This window comes from Protopterus annectens, chromosome 2.part0 (genome assembly GCF_019279795.1).
Source record: "Protopterus annectens isolate FY-2018-M chromosome 2.part0, PAN1.0, whole genome shotgun sequence".
NCBI lineage: Eukaryota > Metazoa > Chordata > Ceratodontiformes > Protopteridae > Protopterus > Protopterus annectens.
In genome coordinates, this window is record NC_056728.1 from 1678212616 (window position 1) to 1678231236 (window position 18621).

The 18621-nt window shown below is 38.3% G+C and overlaps 1 protein-coding gene across 1 annotated transcript in view; it reads right to left on the minus strand.

Annotated features, from left to right (window-relative positions):
• Positions 1-18621, minus strand: part of FHAD1 (forkhead associated phosphopeptide binding domain 1) — a gene marked incomplete at its 5' end in the record, with an annotated part of 2130934 nt that overhangs the window by 1943119 nt on the left and 169194 nt on the right. Inside the window, one exon of the mRNA XM_044060429.1 lies at positions 11697-11820. Coding sequence (XP_043916364.1) covers positions 11697-11820 — 124 coding nt within the window. The remainder of the gene's footprint in view (positions 1-11696; positions 11821-18621) is intronic.

An 18621-nucleotide genomic window follows, 5' to 3' on the forward strand; every position in this document is an offset into this window, starting at 1 on the left:
GGTTTTGTCAACTGCTAAACTTCTTTAAAAAGGTCACCAAAGCAATGGATGAGGGCAAGATGGCTCACACTGCCTACCTTGACCAGACCAAGGCATTTGACCCAATATCACACTTGGGTATTGTTGATAAACTCAAGAGGTTAGGTATAAACCTTTGTCACCCGGTGGATAGCCGGCTGGCTCAAAGAAAGGAGCCAGGAAGTTAGAACTGGGGAGTCCACCTCTACAAAGAGACCAGTCACAAGCATGGTCACTAAGGGAATGGTCCTGGGACTGGTACTTTTTGGCATTTACATCTCTGAAGTCAAGACCAGTGTCAATGGCCTCCAGCTGATCACATTAATTTGCAGATGATTGCAAATTAGAATCCCCCACTGTAGATCAATATGTATGCATACCTTTAAGAAGCTTTCTAGGGACTTGCACAAGTGTATAAATACTGATCACATGTGAGCCTGACTGCCATTTTGTAGTAAGCTGTTGACATATAAGCATGTATGTCTGTGTAGTCTGTCAGTTAATCAGTTCATTTATATTTTGTACTGCTGCTATCCATCCTGATGTATTTTTACATAATAAAGTAGATAAACAAACTACACCACCTATTTGTCACATGGTGTCAGAATGGAATCCAGATTCAGGACCAAGAGGCACTCAGTTAATGGTGGAGGAATATAGAGGAATGGATCATCCCCACTGCACATATAACTCACAAAAACAGGTCAGAAATGTATTTCAGGTATCAAAACTTACTTAAATGATCTCTTATTCGCAATATTTCAGGTATCAAAGCTTACTTAAATGATCTCTTATTCGCAAAATATAAAACAAAGTAGTCAGAATGCTCTAAACAAATTTCTAGTTAAATGAAATGTCCGAAACTGCAACATATTGATAAAAATATTCTAAATAACTATGCAAAATGTTTGAAATAACATCCGAATCACATAAAATGAATAAAATAAGGAAAACAATTGCATTTTTTCGCTATGTTCTACTTTTTTGCATTAACTAAAGCTATTCAAGATATCCAAAGTGTATGAGGTGTTCGCATGTTTGTGTAGTATTACAGTACAATTATTTCGCAAAATGCAGTCATTTCAAAGCGTATTTCACAAAGTACAGTATTTCAAAGCATGCATGTTTGTATATAATTACAAGGGCCATATTTACAGTGCGATGGCATACTTTGTTGGCATGAGCTAAGAGAAGAGTTGCTTGGTTTAATAGAGATAGACAGACATATTAAGATCAATAAAAGAAATAGACTGCAGAAGGTCAATAAAACCCAGAAAGTCAGAAGTTTGATAAAACAAATGAACACAGTAATTAGGACTGTCCATACAGATCCATGTGATATAATAAAAGTAAACAGGATATATTACTGTGTAGCTAAATTAATAACAGATAAAATTCTACCACAAGTACACAGGGTAGTAAGGGAAAGGAAGGGGAGAAATTGAATATCATCATGGAAGTATCAAATACAGAAAACTATAAAGCAATTAAGACAAGAAGTGTCACTGTTAGAAGAGTATAGAAGAGAGAATAGACCAACAAAAATACTCAGAAAGATAGATGTGATAAAAGCAATGTGCAGAATTTATCATGCACTATCGCAAATAACACATTAAAAATCTCAGCACAGGCGGAAAAACTTAGAAGATACTCAGATAAATATAAAGGGAAAGTACAAAATAAGCAATTTATTGATGACTAAAAAAATTTTATAGAGAATTGGGAAACAAAGTAAAAGGAATTGAAAGACCACCCAAAAAGATGCTAACATAACATAGATGCTAAATGGATAGAAGTAAAAGAAAGAATAAGAAGTTCAAAGGTATAGGATATGAAATGGGATGAAGTAACAGCCAGAGAGATTGAAACAAAGTTAAGAAAGCCTCTAATTGGAAAACCCCAGGTCCAGATGCAATACCTAACTTCTGGTTAAAAGTATTAACATCTTTGCATGAAGATTTAGCCATGAGTAAGAACTATTTATATGCACACCCAACAGACACCAGCCTGGTTAACAACAGGAAAAACACTGCTCCTACTTAAGAGTCAACCTGCAAGTTATCCCAAAAATTATAGACCAGTAACTTGCCTTTTGATGACATTTAAACTACACACTGGAATTGATGCTGACAGAATTTACAGTCATTTAGAAGAAAATTCAACCATGGCACTAGAACAAAAGGGTAATAAAAGAATGTCATATGGAACAAAGGATCATTTGTTGCTAAATAAAGTTATAGTGTAGAACTTTAAAAAGGGGAAGAATCTAAGTATAGGCATTGACTGACTACAAAAAAGCATTTGACTGTATCCCACACTCATGGATAAAAGAGTGCTTAAAATTTATAAGATACACCCTACACTGATCGATTACATTACAGTGACCATGAAACAGTGGCAGACCACTTTGCAATTAAACCATGATAAAGGACAAATTATTATTCCAGGGATAAAAATGCAAAGGGGGATATTCCGGGGTGACTCCCTGTCACTGCTGCTATTCTGTCTTGCTCTTAACCCATTAAGCTGTCTACTTAACACCTTAGGCCATGGCTATAATTTGCCTCCTAGAAAACAATAAAGTGTAAAGATCTCTCATCTTCTCTTTGTCGATGATTTAAAACTGTATAGCTGATCAGATGAGGAACTGAAAGCACAACTGCAAGTAGGCAAAACTTTTTCAGATGATATAAGAATGTCATTTGATCTTGATAAATGTGCAAAAGCAACCTCTAAAGCAAGAAAGCTGTAGCACCAAGAAAACATAATTTTGGGACAAGAAAGTGATATAAAAGAACTTGAGCAAGAGGGTGTTTATAAATATTTGGGAATTGATGAAGGATCAACAATAAAACATGAACAAATGTGAATAAAACTTAATAAGCAATATTTTAGAAAACTTAAATTAATTCTGATAACAGCGTTGACATCTAGGAACAAAATTTGAGCAATAAACCAATTTGCTCTTCTAGTCCTAACTTACAGTATTGGAGTGATTGACTGGTTGCAAAAGGTGTTTGATAGATTAGATAGGAAAACAAGCAGGATGCTTCATGCTCATTAAATGATGTATAAAAATCAGTGCATAACAAGCTTATATATTCCCTGTTCTGAAGGAGCTATGGGCCTCCTTGAAATTGATTACATATATAGATCTGCAATCATGGGACTACACTCATATCTGCTGACCTCACAAGACCCAAATGTAGTGAAAGTTTTGAAACAGGAGGAAAAAAAATCTAAGATGACTTCCCTGCTTAGTCTAGCAGAAGCATATTGGCGTCAAGTGAGAATGGTAATCAAACCAGAAGTAGAGAAAAATCAGGTAGCAACTGAATGTGCCAAAAAAGAAAAGAAAGAATATGAGGTGAAGGATCAGATGAGAAGGCAATAAATGTGGGAAATGCATAAATATAGTTGCAAGTATACAAAACCCCTGGAAGAACCTCATGTTGATCAGGATCGAATGCAGGAATGGTTAAAGAGAGGTGAATTCAAACCAAAAGATAAAAGGTTAATAGTGGCGGCTCAAGATAGTGGGCTATGTACACAATGGTTTACAAAGTCCATTGAACATGTGGAAGAAACAGACAAATGCAGGTTTTGTAAAACAGAAATGGAAACAGTCACAAACCTTGTTGCTGGTTGTGATATACTAATGGCAGAAGGACTGTACACTCAAAGGCATAATAACATGGCAAGACTGTTGCACTGGGGATTGTGCAAACATTATGGTATTGAAGCGGCTGAAAAACACTGGAAACATTAGCCACAAAGCATCATAGAAAATGATGAAGTCTACATTACCAACAGTTCAAAAGATAGATGCGAGAAAATTATAGTTATGTACTTACCATAACTTGGCATATGTGTTATCTGTAGTCACCATTCATCACATTAGGGTCTTGGATCTGATATCGGATCCAAGCCGGCAGACACAGACAAACAGCTTAGCTCAAGGTCCTCCCCTCCCATAATGCTCTGCTGCCCTCTAATCCCTCAGATCAAGTTTGCATAAGAAAAGAAGACAGACCAAAACACTATCAGCAAAAGAGGACCACCATAATCCAGCTAATCTCCCAGGAAGGGGGCTGGTGGGTGGGACCATGATGAATGGTGACTACAGATAACACAGATGCCAAGTTATGGTAAGTACATAACTATAAATCTAATGTTATCTTAGTCACCATTCCTCACATTAGGGTCAGAGTCCCCAGCTACTTAAATCCTGGGAGGCCTCAAGGAAGGCCATGCTGAAGAACCGTGGAGCCAAAGGAAGCCCTTCCTCTAGAAACCAAATCCAACTTATAGTGGGAAATGAATGTGTGAGAAGACCACATTGTTGCTGCACAAATGTCATCTAAAAATTGACGATCTGCAAACACAGTTGAGGTAGACACCGCTCTGGTGGAGTGAGCCTTTACCGGTGCAGATAAAGAAACACCTTCTGATGAGTAAATGAAGGAAACACATTGCGAAATCCAGTCGGAGATGGTGACTTTCGAAACTCCTCTGCCCTTTCTATTCATAGAAAAGGCTACAAACAACTGGTCTGAATGTCTAAACTCCTCAGTTTTATGTAGATAAAAATGAAGTTGACAATGAACATCTAAGGTGTGCAGGATATATTCCCCTTTATTGGCATAGTTAGGAAAAAATACTGGAAGATGAATACATTGATTAAGATTAGTTGTTAAGGCCACCTTGGGCATAAAGGATGGATATGGTTTCAAAGACACTCTGTCATTATGGAAAACTAAGTAGGGTGGCTTAATTGTAACAGCTTGCAGCTCCGAGACTCTCTTTGCCGAAGTTACTGCCACCAAAAAAGCAGTCTTCCAAGAAAGAAATTTGATATCACAAGATGCCGCTGGTTTGAAGGTTGTTTTTGTCAATGCCTGTAGCAACCCTGCAGCTTTGACGTTCAGCCCAATGAACTGACTTCTTTTTTTTTTTTTTTTCACAAGCTCTGTTGACAACCAGATATCCTACAAAGGGAAATGTTCTTAGCTCTCTCATAATGACAATTTACCAAGCACTTGGTCAGTTACTTGTCTTTTCAGAAGCCATAGCCAGTCACACAGTCACTGCAGTCTCAGAATCACTGTGTTACATGACACATGTTTTCTTTAATGTTGAAGTTATGCATTATAGTAACACAAAATGACTGCCACATTGCTCCCAGTTCAGCCTCACCAAGAAAGACTAAATAAGGAAATGGTGTTCAATGATTAATCACTAATTTATTGTTTTTTAAATATTTATTTCCAAAGTTTATCCCTTAGCATCATTCACACTTCTTTGTACTCTAGCTCTGCAATGTAGTTATACGTAACACTCCATTATCTTTCACCAGACATTCTTACATTTCTGTTATTATTATTACGTTTGCCTATTTCAATATGAGTTGTTTGCACTATGGCTCCTTTCAGGTTGCTCATAAGCTTCAACACCGACCTCTGTCTGAAGTTTCCCCCCAAATCATACTTAATAAGACATATCCTTTCTGAGTAAATAACACTATTCTAAAACCTAAGGCAAAGAAATCGAGTAGGTTGCATTTGTGATTGGACTCATGTTAAGTTATGCATTATAGTGATCTTAGCATTACGCTTCTGATTCTTGCATGCTTTCTTCAATAATGCATCAGCTGATATTTGAAGTGTTCACAGACTACAATTCTCCTAATAGACACTAACAAAATCTGCTTTTGGCCTGCCCCTTATATAAAGTATAGGACATTGATCTATTTTTGTACAAAGAGCAGAATACTGCAGTTTAAAGATGAAGAAAAAAAACATCACAACCCTCTTTTTTGAAATTACTGCATTTATTCATTTTCTAGGACCATGACTACCTGTTAGCCTCTTATTGTAAAGATCCTATTTAAACAACTACTATGGAAAAATACTGCCAGCAGATCTCTTTCTAGTATTTTTTTGGCTCCTTGTGTGCTCTTCTGTTAACAAGGACTTCAAGCTCCTCTACGCCAGATCCTCAAAGCTCCTGTTTTTAAAGGCTCCAAGGCAAGGGTATGCTGGCACTCTATTCTTCCTGTCAGGAGGTCCCTGCACAGAGACAGGCCTCTGACTCCCAACGTGCAGGCTCTCTGGTTCCTCTCTGCCACACATTTTATTTATTTATTTATTTTATTTATTTTACATTTGTTAACCGGGATGGTCCGACTGGACGAGGTCCATTTACAGCGGAAGCCCATGGAGAAAAGCTCCACTTAATTAATACAACAGACAATGATAATAATACATAATGAAAGTAAAGACTTTGTTAATGAGCAGTATTTTGTGCATAGTAGAGCAGTATGCAAAGAAAGATCATATCAGCAATATATACAAGTGAACATTGTTAGTCATCAAAATATACAGACAGAGATCACAACAACTTTTCCAAATGTCAAGGGATACCATTTGTTACTTCCATTTTTACCAAGGGTCTGATAAATGGAGAGAAGAGAGAAAGATGGTGGTAGCATACACTAGGATTAAGTAACACATGGACATAGCCAAGAGCTAATAAGATGAGCCTTAAGGGAGTTTTTGAATTGTTTGGTATTAGGTGCAGAAGTCACAGAGAGAAGGAGATTATTCCAACTTTTTGCTATACTGTGAGAAAACAGAGCTTTACCCACTGTGTTGTTGGCTGTGGAGATAGAGAGGAGTGATTTGTTGGCAGAGCGGAGTGGTCGATTTGGAATATAGTTAGTCAGTAATTCCCTAAGGGCTGGAGTTTTTTCAGGATATTTTAGGTTGTTATACGCTATGACTAGTTGGTGGTAGGTTAATAACTGGGAGCTCAAGCCACTGAAGTTGCCTAAGAGGTATACAAGGGTAATTTTTTGCAAACTTGGCGATTTTGTTATAACAAGACTCACGTTTCTCCAGGTCAGATTTTCTTACATAGGTGAGAATAGGTGCTGCATACATGAGTGTGGAAAGAAGGTGGGTTTCAGCTAGGATGACCCAAGCTTGATCTGATAGAAACTATTTTTGTCTGTATAGGGACCCCATTTTTGTGTACCTTTTTAATAGTTTGAGAGATATGGATGTCAGACTGTAGGTTATTTTCTATTTCGACGCCAAGCAGCTTGGTGTGGAGAGAGGGTGAAATGACAGTTCCATTATTGGAGGAGATAGAAAAGGAGAGTGGAGTGGTTTTTGATTTGTTTGGGGTAAATAGAAGTAGTTTAGTTTTGTTGGGAATTAAGATAAGTTGAATATCTGTGATCCACCTTTCTACTGAGGTAAAAGATTCCAGGGCAAGATGCTGTAGGGTGGTGAGATTTGGGGCGGAGCAGATCAGGGTGGAATCATCTGCATACTGTATGAGTGAAGCCTGTAGGGTAGAGGTATGTAGATTATTGGTAAAGATAGAAAAGAGGAGTGGACTGAGTGTGGAACCTTGAGGTACACCAATGGTAGTTGGGACTAAAGATAATATAACTCCTTGTCACTAGACAACTTGTTGTTGGTCTGATAGATAGTTTTTAAACCATCCAAAAGTTAGGGGCAAAGGATAGAGAGGTAAGAGTATCTATTAGAATAGAGTGGGAAACCATGTCAAATGTTTTGGAGAGGTCCAGGAATATAGCAGATACAAATCTGTTGTTATTTCTATGTTGGTTAACCAGGTTTGTGAGAAAGAAGGGCTGAAGTTGTGCTGTGGTGTGCACGGAAACCATGTTATGTAGAGGAGAAGAGATTGTTAGAGTCTAGGAAATGTATGACCTGAGAGTGTATGCATTTCTCAAGTATCTTTGATAAAGAAAACAGAATGGCTATGGGGCAATAGAGAAATCATAGGAATTCCCACCCTTATGAAGGGTAATAATGTAAGAGATTTTCCATAGTTGAGGGATGTGGGATTCCTGTATGGAGCAGTTGATTAAGATTGAGACTGGGTAGGATAGAGAGTCAGCAGCCATTTTTAGGAAATGAGCAGGTATGCCATCTGCTGTAAGAGTAGTGGGTTTAAGTTTTAAGAGGTATTTTTTTATTGTTGAGGTTGGGACAGGAGAGAATGTAAAGGGAGGTGAGTTGTTAGGAGTTGTTGGTATGGATGAGTAGCAATTTTTGGAAAGATGAGTTGATAGTGATTTAATGGATTCAATAAAGTGGTGATTAAATTGGGAGGCTGTATCGCTATCTGTGTTTGTAGAGGTGGAGGTGGGAGCTGGTGTGGAGGTTTTTCCAGGTTTTAGTAGGGGGTTTATTGCATGCCAAAACTTTTGGGGGTTATTGGAGTGTTTATTTTGTATATCTAGAAAGTAGTTCTGTTTATCAAGCTTTGTTTTTTTGACCTGATTCCTAAGGTGTTGTTAGTTTTGTTTAGATAGACTAGCGTTATCTTTCTTCCAGATTTCCATGCCTTGTCTCTGGTTTTTAATAGGGTTCTAGTGGATTTAGTAAGCCAAGGAGCATAGTGTTGCTTAGCTCTAATTTTTTTACTGGGGCAACTGAATCAAGGATGTTAATAAGAGTACTATTAAAACAGTCCACTGCTTGGTCTAGGTCTAGGTCAAGGCTGTGTAGTTGTTCTCAGTTACATTTTTTTTAATATAGTGTTGAGTTCTACAGGGTTAACATTGTGATAATTTCTGACTTGTCTATAGACTGTAGGTTTGGGTAAGTTAGTACATTTTCGTAGGAGGAAAGTAGGGAGAAGGTCACTAAGTCCGTCAGGTAGACTACCTACTTGGTAATTATGTTCAGGGTAATTTACTAATGTCCAATCTGGTATAGATTCCTTATGGGATTTTTTTGTCTACTCTAGTTGGTTCTTGAATGAGTTGGGAAAATCCATATAGGTTGATGTGGTTAGTGGGGTTTTTAGAGTTACAGGCTAGCCAGTCAGTGTTTAGGTCATCTAATAAAATAGTTTCCTGTGGGAGATTATCTTTTGACCATTGTAGAATCTCCTCAATTATTTGAGCGTTATTACCTGGAGGGATATATGCACAGAGGATATTGATGCTCTTTCTTATTTAACAGTAGGACAGAGCCTACGATCTCAGCAGTATTAAATTTAGGTACAGGAGTTAGTAGAGGTTGGAGAGAAATTGTATTTTTATAAACAATTGCAACACCCCCACCCTTCTTTCCTGTTCTATATAGCTGTAGGATATTATATCCTGGAGGGAACATTTCTTCATTCTGTGTGCTGGGTTTTAGCCAGGTCTCTGTTATGGTAAGGATGTCGGGGGAGTAGTGAGCTGTGAATGCGTGTAAGTGAGAAAGGTTGTTTGATATACTGCGAGAGTTAAGATTAATGATGAGTAGATCTGCAGTGTGTTTGTTTGGGGGTATAATGTTGCTTGTCCCTGGATTTGGGTGAATATCCCTCGAGGTAAGGAGGTATTCCTTTAATGAAAGTAAAAGCTTGGTAGTTTGTAGAATATCTATGTGGAGTTTACTTGATGTTTTTCTAGTGTAGAATAGTGAAACATACTTGTTACATAAAAATAGTATTGTGTTGTCACTAAATAAAGAGGGAGCTGTAGGAAAGCTTATGTGTGCAATAACAGGTGTGAAGGTATGTGTTGTATGGTAGATGGTGTGTGGTAGTGGTGTGTTTGTGTGTAAGGATGTAACGTAGGTTAGAGGTGTGAGAGTTATTAGGAGAGATGAAAGTAAGGCCTGCATAGTTTGGGTTTCTGGTATTTGGATGCAAGTGGTAAGCTAGGGGTGTGGTTAGGGTGGTTGCAGGTGAGTGGCTGTAGGGCGTGGTCAGGTGATTGGGGGTTAGAATAAATGTAGAAGTAGTGGGGGCTGGTGGGAGCGGAGTGAGCCAAAGCGTAGGGAGGCAAACGGAGCGGGGCTCAGCCACCATGAGATTACAGAAACAATCAGTGAGCTCTAATCAGGGATAGCAGGAAAAAACAGCCAAATTGGGGTAAGTGCAGTATATCTGCTTCTCTGCAGTGCAGTGGTAAACTGTTCGGCTGTGTGTTGCCACCTGGTGGCCAAAGTAAGTTACTACAGCCAGAAAAAAACTAACCTATGTGTATGCTCATCTGCCCTGTAGTAACACTTTAGATAAGAAGCAGTTTACTTTTTTTAAAGTAGATAGTTTTAAAAACAGATTCAGAGTGTGGATAAATTGCAATAGAAAGAACACCTACAGTTTAGAAAGCTGTGCTCTTTAGTCTGGTTTTGGAGCTGCTTCAGGCAGGTAACTGAAGCAGATTTACACTCTTTCACAAGGTATTTTGCTGGGCGAGTCTGTTGGGCAGGGGGATGACCACAGAGTATTTAACCCATCGGGAGAAGCTGCAAGACATAAGGGGGAACACATACAAAAGGTTAGACCAGGAAAGTAAGAAAAGATACATGAGAGACCAGACCTAGCAAAACCCTAGAAAAACTGAGATTTAAGTGAAGTATAATACAAACAAGAAATGGCAGTGTAGCAATAACAGTATTCCCAGTTGACTAAGTCATGAAAGCAGAGCACTAGAAGTAAATGCAGCAGGTTGTACAGAAGTAGCAAATATTAGCAAACACAGTTAAGCCCTGTAATCAGAACAGAAAACAATCCTAAAAAGAAACTGTAATGGAGCACTAGGAGTAAATGCAATAGCTTGTACAGATAAAGCAACTTTTAACAAACACATGTGTATCCTGGATTCTAAGGCATCCATGCCTCCCTGGCAATCCACAATCCCAACTTAACTGTTTCTCCACATCATGGACTCCACTAGGATTCAGTGAACAATCTGTCCACATCACAATGCCCCCCCAAAACAAGCACGTCCATTCTCATTGGCTATTCAAACTTGGGTTGCCTTGGCCACAGTCAAGGATTTGTCCCTCTATGTCACAGGGCTGACTATCTCGCTTTCTAGGATTACCCAAAATCTTTTACCATAGCAGTCGCTAAATCTAAATGAATTGAATAGCCAGCATAATGGTAAATGCTTATGTTATTCAGATGTAAGATTTGAATCTTCTGTAGACAGTATTCACTTGTATTACTTCATCCAAGTCATAGCTTCTTGTAATCAACATCTGTGTGTGTGTTACAATCTGCAAGATAATGTCTGTCATTAACATAGAAAAGTCTAAGACTTAGGTTGCTTAGCTGTGTGCACTAATATACTTGGTTGTATTGTTTTTTACCTTTTATCTTTTTACTGTTTGCACTCCCCATTTGCATTTTTGTTCATCTTATTCCTTTCTTCCTTGACAGAATGATGACAAATTATCAACTAACTCTGAAGATCTAGCTCCAGTTGTTCTCCTTACATTTGCAGCCTACTGGTCTGTTTATACAATTTGGAGAAATAGTCAGAGTTAGTCTGTAATTCAGCTGAAAACACTTATTGGTAATCCTGGATAAAGCAATGAAGACAATGAGTTTTTATTGAAGTTTAGCACAGAAAGTTATGGCTAGGAGCTGCTAGCAAGCTTTGTCCTAAAGTCTTAAGTTAAAGCCCCTTAGTCTGAACTGGTAAAATGTGTAACTGTGTAAATCAACTAAACATATAGAATTTGCAGAGCCATCCCTAAAAACAGGCACTTGGGCCTAAAGACCTTCCCCTGTTAAGGAATAAATAAAAGTAGTTAAATGTCCTCTCCAGGAAAATAAGTGTGATAATTTAAGAGAATACATTTTTGAATAAGTGGTGGTCTAATGAAGACACTTGAAAAGATGAAGTTCCCCACCTGAAATCATGCTATTTTTCCTCTTGAGATCTTCTACTTCTGCTTTCAGATTAGTTATTTCAAGTTCCTTCTCTCTTAGAGAGTGACGCATCACCTCACTTGAACCCTTTTGCAAACTGGTAATCTGGAAGGAATAAGATTGTAAGAAGACTGCAAAATGGAAACAGGTAGAGAATAGCCTCAAGAGCATACAAACAAAATTTAAAACAACCACAAATAGGCATCAATTTGCAGAATTCAGTATTTTAAAGTGCAAAACAGCAACCAGTGGTGTTTAGAATGATAGTGAAAAAGGAGGGGAGTATTTACAGTCATTTGCAAAATACTAAAGATAAGTGCAAGCTGTCTTGCACTTATTTGAAGACTGTACATAGACCCCTTTCCTGCCTACCATCACTACTGTGCACTCAAGCAGGGAGTTTCAGAGTACCTCATGCAAATGTGGCAGTCCATGGGAAGGGTCTAGGTAAATGCCACTCCAAGACGGGAAACTGCCCAGTTGATGCGCTGACACAGTTTGGGATTCACATGCATCTAAACTGTGCAAGTGCGGACCAGGGTAGGTTTCCAAAAGCATTCAGTGTGTGCTGTATTTTTATGGCACAAACCTGTGCCTTTTAATACTGGTTATCAGTACAGGGAGAACTGGAGCTTTTTCACCCTGCACAAATAGCTGAAAATGGTTAAGTAGTGCTGTGGATGGATGTGAGTATATATGTGTGTTTGTGTGCGTGTGTGTGTGTGTGTGTGTGTGTGCGTGCGTGCGCGCGCGTGTGTGTGTGTGTGTGTGTGTGTGTGTGTGTGTGTGTGTGTGTTGCTGTGTCACTGTGTGCATATGAGCCAGGTGTTCAGTTTCAGTATGTGCTCCTCTTGGTACACCACTGTTTAGGTTGCTGACGGCACAGTAGAGGGATTCATAATCATGCAAGGTGTCAGATAATGAGATGTTGCCCTTTACAGAACTTAGATTACCTTGAAACAGTACATAACACTGCAGTGCAAGTCATCTCATGGCTGAAAGGTGATTTGTGCTGCATTGCTATTTACTATGAACCCTGGCAATAGTGTATTCACATTTGCAAACAGATTTTAATACACAAATTCAATTTTCATTTCATGCTTTTTGACAAGAATTGCCTTATGCTTAAACATTTAAACCTAGTAACTTTTCTGCAATGACTTCTACAACTGACACATTTTCCAAGAATCCTTGATGCAAAACAGTGGAAGACATCCCAAGATTTACTGTGCTTCATATTCAGGAAATCTAGCACACTTAAAGAAAGCAGCACAAATAAATGGACAAAAAGAGCAAGCTGTTCTCAACTAGTTTTACTGTGGTGCAGGTCTTGAAAGGGATATGTGTAAGTTATCGTTATTAACACTGACATTGTTTTCAAATATGTATCTACTGAAACAACTGTACAGGCAATATTTTTGATCCAGTTTTTAAAAGTGGTATGATCAAATGAAAATGAATTAAGAAATCTATAGCAGATGTCTAAAATTGATGGCCATGATGAACAGGGAAAAAAGGATGACATTTCCTCTTACATAAGACAAATTAAATGAAAAAATATAACTTGTATTAAGGAACAGAATGCCTTATAGGCTGATTAATGGGTACAGATAAAACATATGGACACTGTCATACAAGTTATGAGACAGACCAAAACACCAAGATTACATTCAAATGTGGTTTACCTTAAACAGGACTGCCACTAGCTTCTCTAAATATTCAATGCATTATATATAGATTGCATGACTGCGAATAGATTGTTTTCAAGACCAGATCCCATATATAATGTAGGTCTGATGAATAAAGCTCCAATGCAGTGTAATACTTGTCAGTACACAAACAATGTAAACACACTTGTTACTTGGGTCATCATATACAGTACATTTCACATAAGTACAGTATTGTTGTTGTTGTTGTTTGTCTTTAGGCTTTTTCCCAGTTAGGGGTCGCCACAGCAGAACTCCAGTCCACTAATGATTGGCAATAGATTTTCACAAATGCTGAGGTGCCAGCTCGACGTTCAACCTTCAACAAAGGCACATCTATTTACGCATGTCTTTCGAATGCCCACCCAACCGTGGGGAGGACATGCAGACTCCACACAGAAGGCACTCCCATATTCTAGCTGACAATCGATTGAGAGAACCTCTTGCTGTGAGGCAACAATGCTACCGCTGCACCACCGCAGAACTGGCACATAAGTGCAGTATTGTACAGTAGGTTAAACAAACAAACCATATAGATCAATTAATATAAAAATTGCATATTTCATATACAAAAACTTATAATAAGATAATATACAGGTGAAGTGGAGGGATGCTAGTCCTCATGTTACCTTCAGTATTTTTTAAAGTAAAAACTTATTGTTATAACAATGAAAATATAAACGGTAAATAATTAGAACACTAAATACATAATAGTTATTTACAAGTTATCATGGGTAGCAATAAGAGTGTAATGGAGGAAAAGAGGAGAGGGATTATAGAAATAATGTTGTAAATATCTTTTCCTTGAAGCACTGCTGTTATGGTGAGTATACACACTCAACTATACTCCCCTTCCCCAGGGGATGGCTACTGTAATATTAAAAAAGTGGGTAGATTCCAAAGCAGTACCATACTTGAACACCTTTGAACAAAGGGATATAGGCTGAATATTAGACAAGATATCACAGGACATTAAGATACCTAGCTATATGCATCTTTAAATAAACAAATGTAAAACTTCTTGCCACACTTTTCAAACACTTAATACTGTTTGTCTTTCAAATCAAGCAAGGCCATGCATGTCAACCCTGGTATAAATTTGCATCTATCCATTCAGTCATCAAGACTAGCCTTAGAAATTTGCCAAAATAATACCATGTTTGACCTGAACTGGAAGTTATTCCAACGTCTTCTGTGTTAGGAACCAATCCCTCTAATAAGTCTTGTTTACATTTTGGTGTAGATTTAGGTTGCTAGTGCAAGTGTTTGTAAAGTGTTTGCAAAGAAATAGTGAAAACAGTCAACCTGGTCAATAAATGTCAAATAAATAAATCAATAAATCATATAGTTCACTAAGATAAATTGCTCTATGGTGGGTATGTGGTCAAAAAGCAGGTACTGCCCTCTTCTCAAAGGAAGGATGACACCAGCAGTAGAGAATCCAATGAATATTTATTGAAGTGAATGTGAATGTACAAGCAATCTTACATTGTGAGGACCACAGCAGTTAAAAATCTCTTTATAGTTCTTAGGAGGTGGAGTCCTTACCTTGATGGGCAACAGTGAGATGTTGAATGGGGGTGTTTTTCTGTTCCTCATTGGTCAATATGTGTGGGGCTACAACTATCACCGATTTTAATGGGAACCTTAAGTTTCATCAATCAAAAGGACGAAAGCTTAGTCCTAATTTACATGCCCTGTCTCCAGCTATGGAGCATGGGAACCTAAGGTTTACCATTCAGAAGGTCAAGGGCTTAGTCTTAATTTGCATGCCCAGTTTTAGGCTAATTAGTGTTCCAGTGTAGGTAAGGTAATCTAGGGTTCCCTGTACAGTCAATCTGTTGAGAGTTTAGTGCAGTAGTTAATCCTCACATCTAGCAGAAGTTAAAATGTAACACCACAAAATCAAAAGACGCAAATCTATTACCATATTACAATATGCATTAAATAACTACTTTCACCTAAAGGGCTTCATCAGGTCAATGTTGATATACTGCTTTCTATATACATGTATTTACATGATCAGGGAGTGCATTTTTATTCAGAGATCAGATGTTAATAGTCTATAGGCACTCCCTGGTAATAACCAATCTAATATTTAATTTTGGCCTTGAACATAATGATGTGTCAGATTATTTTTCAGGTCCTCGAGGCCCATACCTGCTTACAGCTTTTTACCCTGCTCACTTTTATGGGGCTCATAAAATACCAAAATCATGGAAAAGGCAGTATCAAGCAAATATTTACAGGTCAGTGCTTAAAAATGACCATGACCACTTTTATGGGGCTCAGATGAAATTATGGATTAGCCCTAGATTAAAGATTATAGTACTGCACCCTTCCTTGTGGATCACTACCAGTGTCCACTTTTATGCATCGCATATGTATCACCAATAGTCAGTGCACAGTATAATTCAGCCTTATTTATATCAAATTCTAAGTCAATGTAATTTAGAAAAAATGTGGCCTATTTTATGGTACAAAGCCTGTATCTACAACTTATACTGTATGTTGTCTGTTTAAAATAGTTAATCAAAGAGGAAAACCATTTCAAAACACCGATCTTATCATATAATAGAAGCCCTGCTAACTATTCATAGCAGAAGTAACCAAGTAAAAGATAAAAAGTAGTAAAACAAATGTAGCAATGTAAAATGTAATTGTAGAATAAAAAGTAAGCATGGTCATTTAAGTGACTCATTCATACAAAACTGCCTGAGGAAAGCCATTGTCAGTTTTGCAAAATACTCAAATTGTCTGTTCAGAAAAGTGCACAGAAAATGTCCATAAACATTAGGGAATGCTTCAGGATCTCAGAGTCTTACAGTATGCTTTGTTGCACAATTTTCTAAGAGCTCGCACACTCTTAATAGAGCAACTTGTGTTTAACCCATGTTTCTTGTATGCATTAAATCTAATAAACTTCCGAACCACCAAGGTTTTGGATTCCAAATCTTGGATAACCTGGAAGTGGGCCCCCTGCAGGGGAATAAAAATGCTCATCTGGAAAAGCTTGAATTGGCCTGGCAAATCAGACTTAATATATTAGCTTGTGTTTAACCTATGTTTCTTGTATGCATTAAGAGTGTGCTAGGCACATACTAGCCTAGGACACACAGTCAGAGTACTCCATAATGCCATTTTTCATATAGTTTAGGGAGGTATGTCTCAAGGTCATTTACACCTACACAGACTATGACTGAATCATACTGGTACCTGTGGTGCAGTGACGTGAGTGCATGTGTAACCTAGCAGATTCTGGTCTCTGACAGGCGACTGACTGTTATTTTCTCCTTGTGCAGCCTGGTGAGCAGGGCATCAGTATGTTGAATAATGGAGTCCCCTATGACTTGAGTCCTGGCTAGCGTTGCAGTGTATTGGCTTGCCTTATAGGCTTTGTAGTTGAGGCTCCACTGGATATAGCTGCATGTGCAGTTCCTTTTGACTGGTGTAACTTAAGGTTCATATGCAAATCAGTGATATTTATAACCCCGCATTGACTGGCCAATGAGGGACAGAAAAACACACCCATTCAACATCTCACTGTGCCCTAATGAATGTAAGGACACCAGCCCGCTAAGAACTATGGTATATAAGTGATTATAAATGCTGTGATCCTCACAATGCAAGATCGCTTGTCCATTCGCTTTATTAAAGCTTTCGTGGGTAAATACTAGCTAGCTGCCCTTGTGGGCCATTTTAAGCCTAGCAAATTTCCTTTTTTGTGCTTGAAATAATCTATCCCATTTGGTTACAGAATGGCCTTACTCATCCCAGGAGGGGAAGCATGTATGGGATAAAGCATTTAGGAGCTGCTTCTGTCCATAAGTAGTACAGGGGGCAGTACCAGAGTAAATGTTCAGTTTCTTATCCATAGATCTAAGATGTGCTTGAATATGGACAGGAACAAAGTTTGTTTTATGTGGACAGGGTGTCTGTTCCAGAGCAGTGGTATCCTCGGTGAGATGTATCAGTCCTTCCAAACTTTTTGTTGATGTTGCAGAATAGGTTTAGATCCCTAGTACTAGTATTTCTGAAGCCATTTGACTTGCTGATGTGCAGTAAATACATCAGTAATGGGTTATAGGTTACCTCTTAGCAGTCTGTCGGATACTGAGTAAGTTAACAGGCTTTGAGTTGGTCCATATAGGACATGCTGTTTAGGAGTTATATCTTTTTAGTAAGGTATGTGAGAGTTCCATTTGTTGCATGTGTCTGGGCAGATATACGCCAAAGGGGAGATTATATTCAATGACTGGCCTAATGAGGGCTGAGTAAAGGGGACCAATGACATCCCTAGATCTAGACACAATCCCTTAGTTTATAAGCTTGCAGTACAGAAAGACTTTCTTAAAATAATGGGCACCTGTTGGTCAAAAGTCAGGCCACTGTCCACATACGTTTCCAAATTCCGAATAACTGGGTCAGATCTTAGGAGCGTATTGTCAGTGTGGTAGTTTCCTGGGGTAGATGAGTTCACAAAGGATACAATAACATATTTTTTGACATTTAGTTTCAGTCCTTGGATTCTCTGCTGCTGGCATTATCCTTACCCCGAGAACAGGGCACGAACGGCTTTTAGAGCTCATAGCTACCACAGAGAATTTGTTTGGTTAAACTATTTGATCATTTGTCCGTTTTTGTTGTTTCTTACAGTACCTTGGAACTGTAGGCAGGATTCAGGGGATTTGCCTTTTTCTGATCTGAAAGTGGATTTTTGACTTTTTGCAAAGAAATAGGAGATTAAATAGGATTAGATCCTTCATGGCTTGAAAAGCTAGACAACGTCAAAGGGTCTTTCCAGTTGAGTAATATACTTGAACTTGTACATACCAAGGGGGTATTGTATTCAATGACATGTCTGATAAGGGAATAATTCAGGGGTAGGATGACTTCTTTGGCTCTTGAAGACATTCCCTTTGCATTTATTTATGTATTTGTATTTGTTTCCTGTGGTAGATCACTGATCTCGATGGACCTTTTTCAGACTCAGCCCAGGAGTAGTGTCTGCTTAAGTGACTTGTTCAGTCAGACAATTAGGTAATGGATGATGAGGGAATCAAACCATGCACCACTGGGCTACAAAAAACAGCTCATTAACAGCTCCTTAATCCTCTAAGCCAACTGCCAGACCACTATTATCTGGAATAGATAGAAGATTTCCTGACTATGGTAGAAACTTGATGATTAAATGACAGAG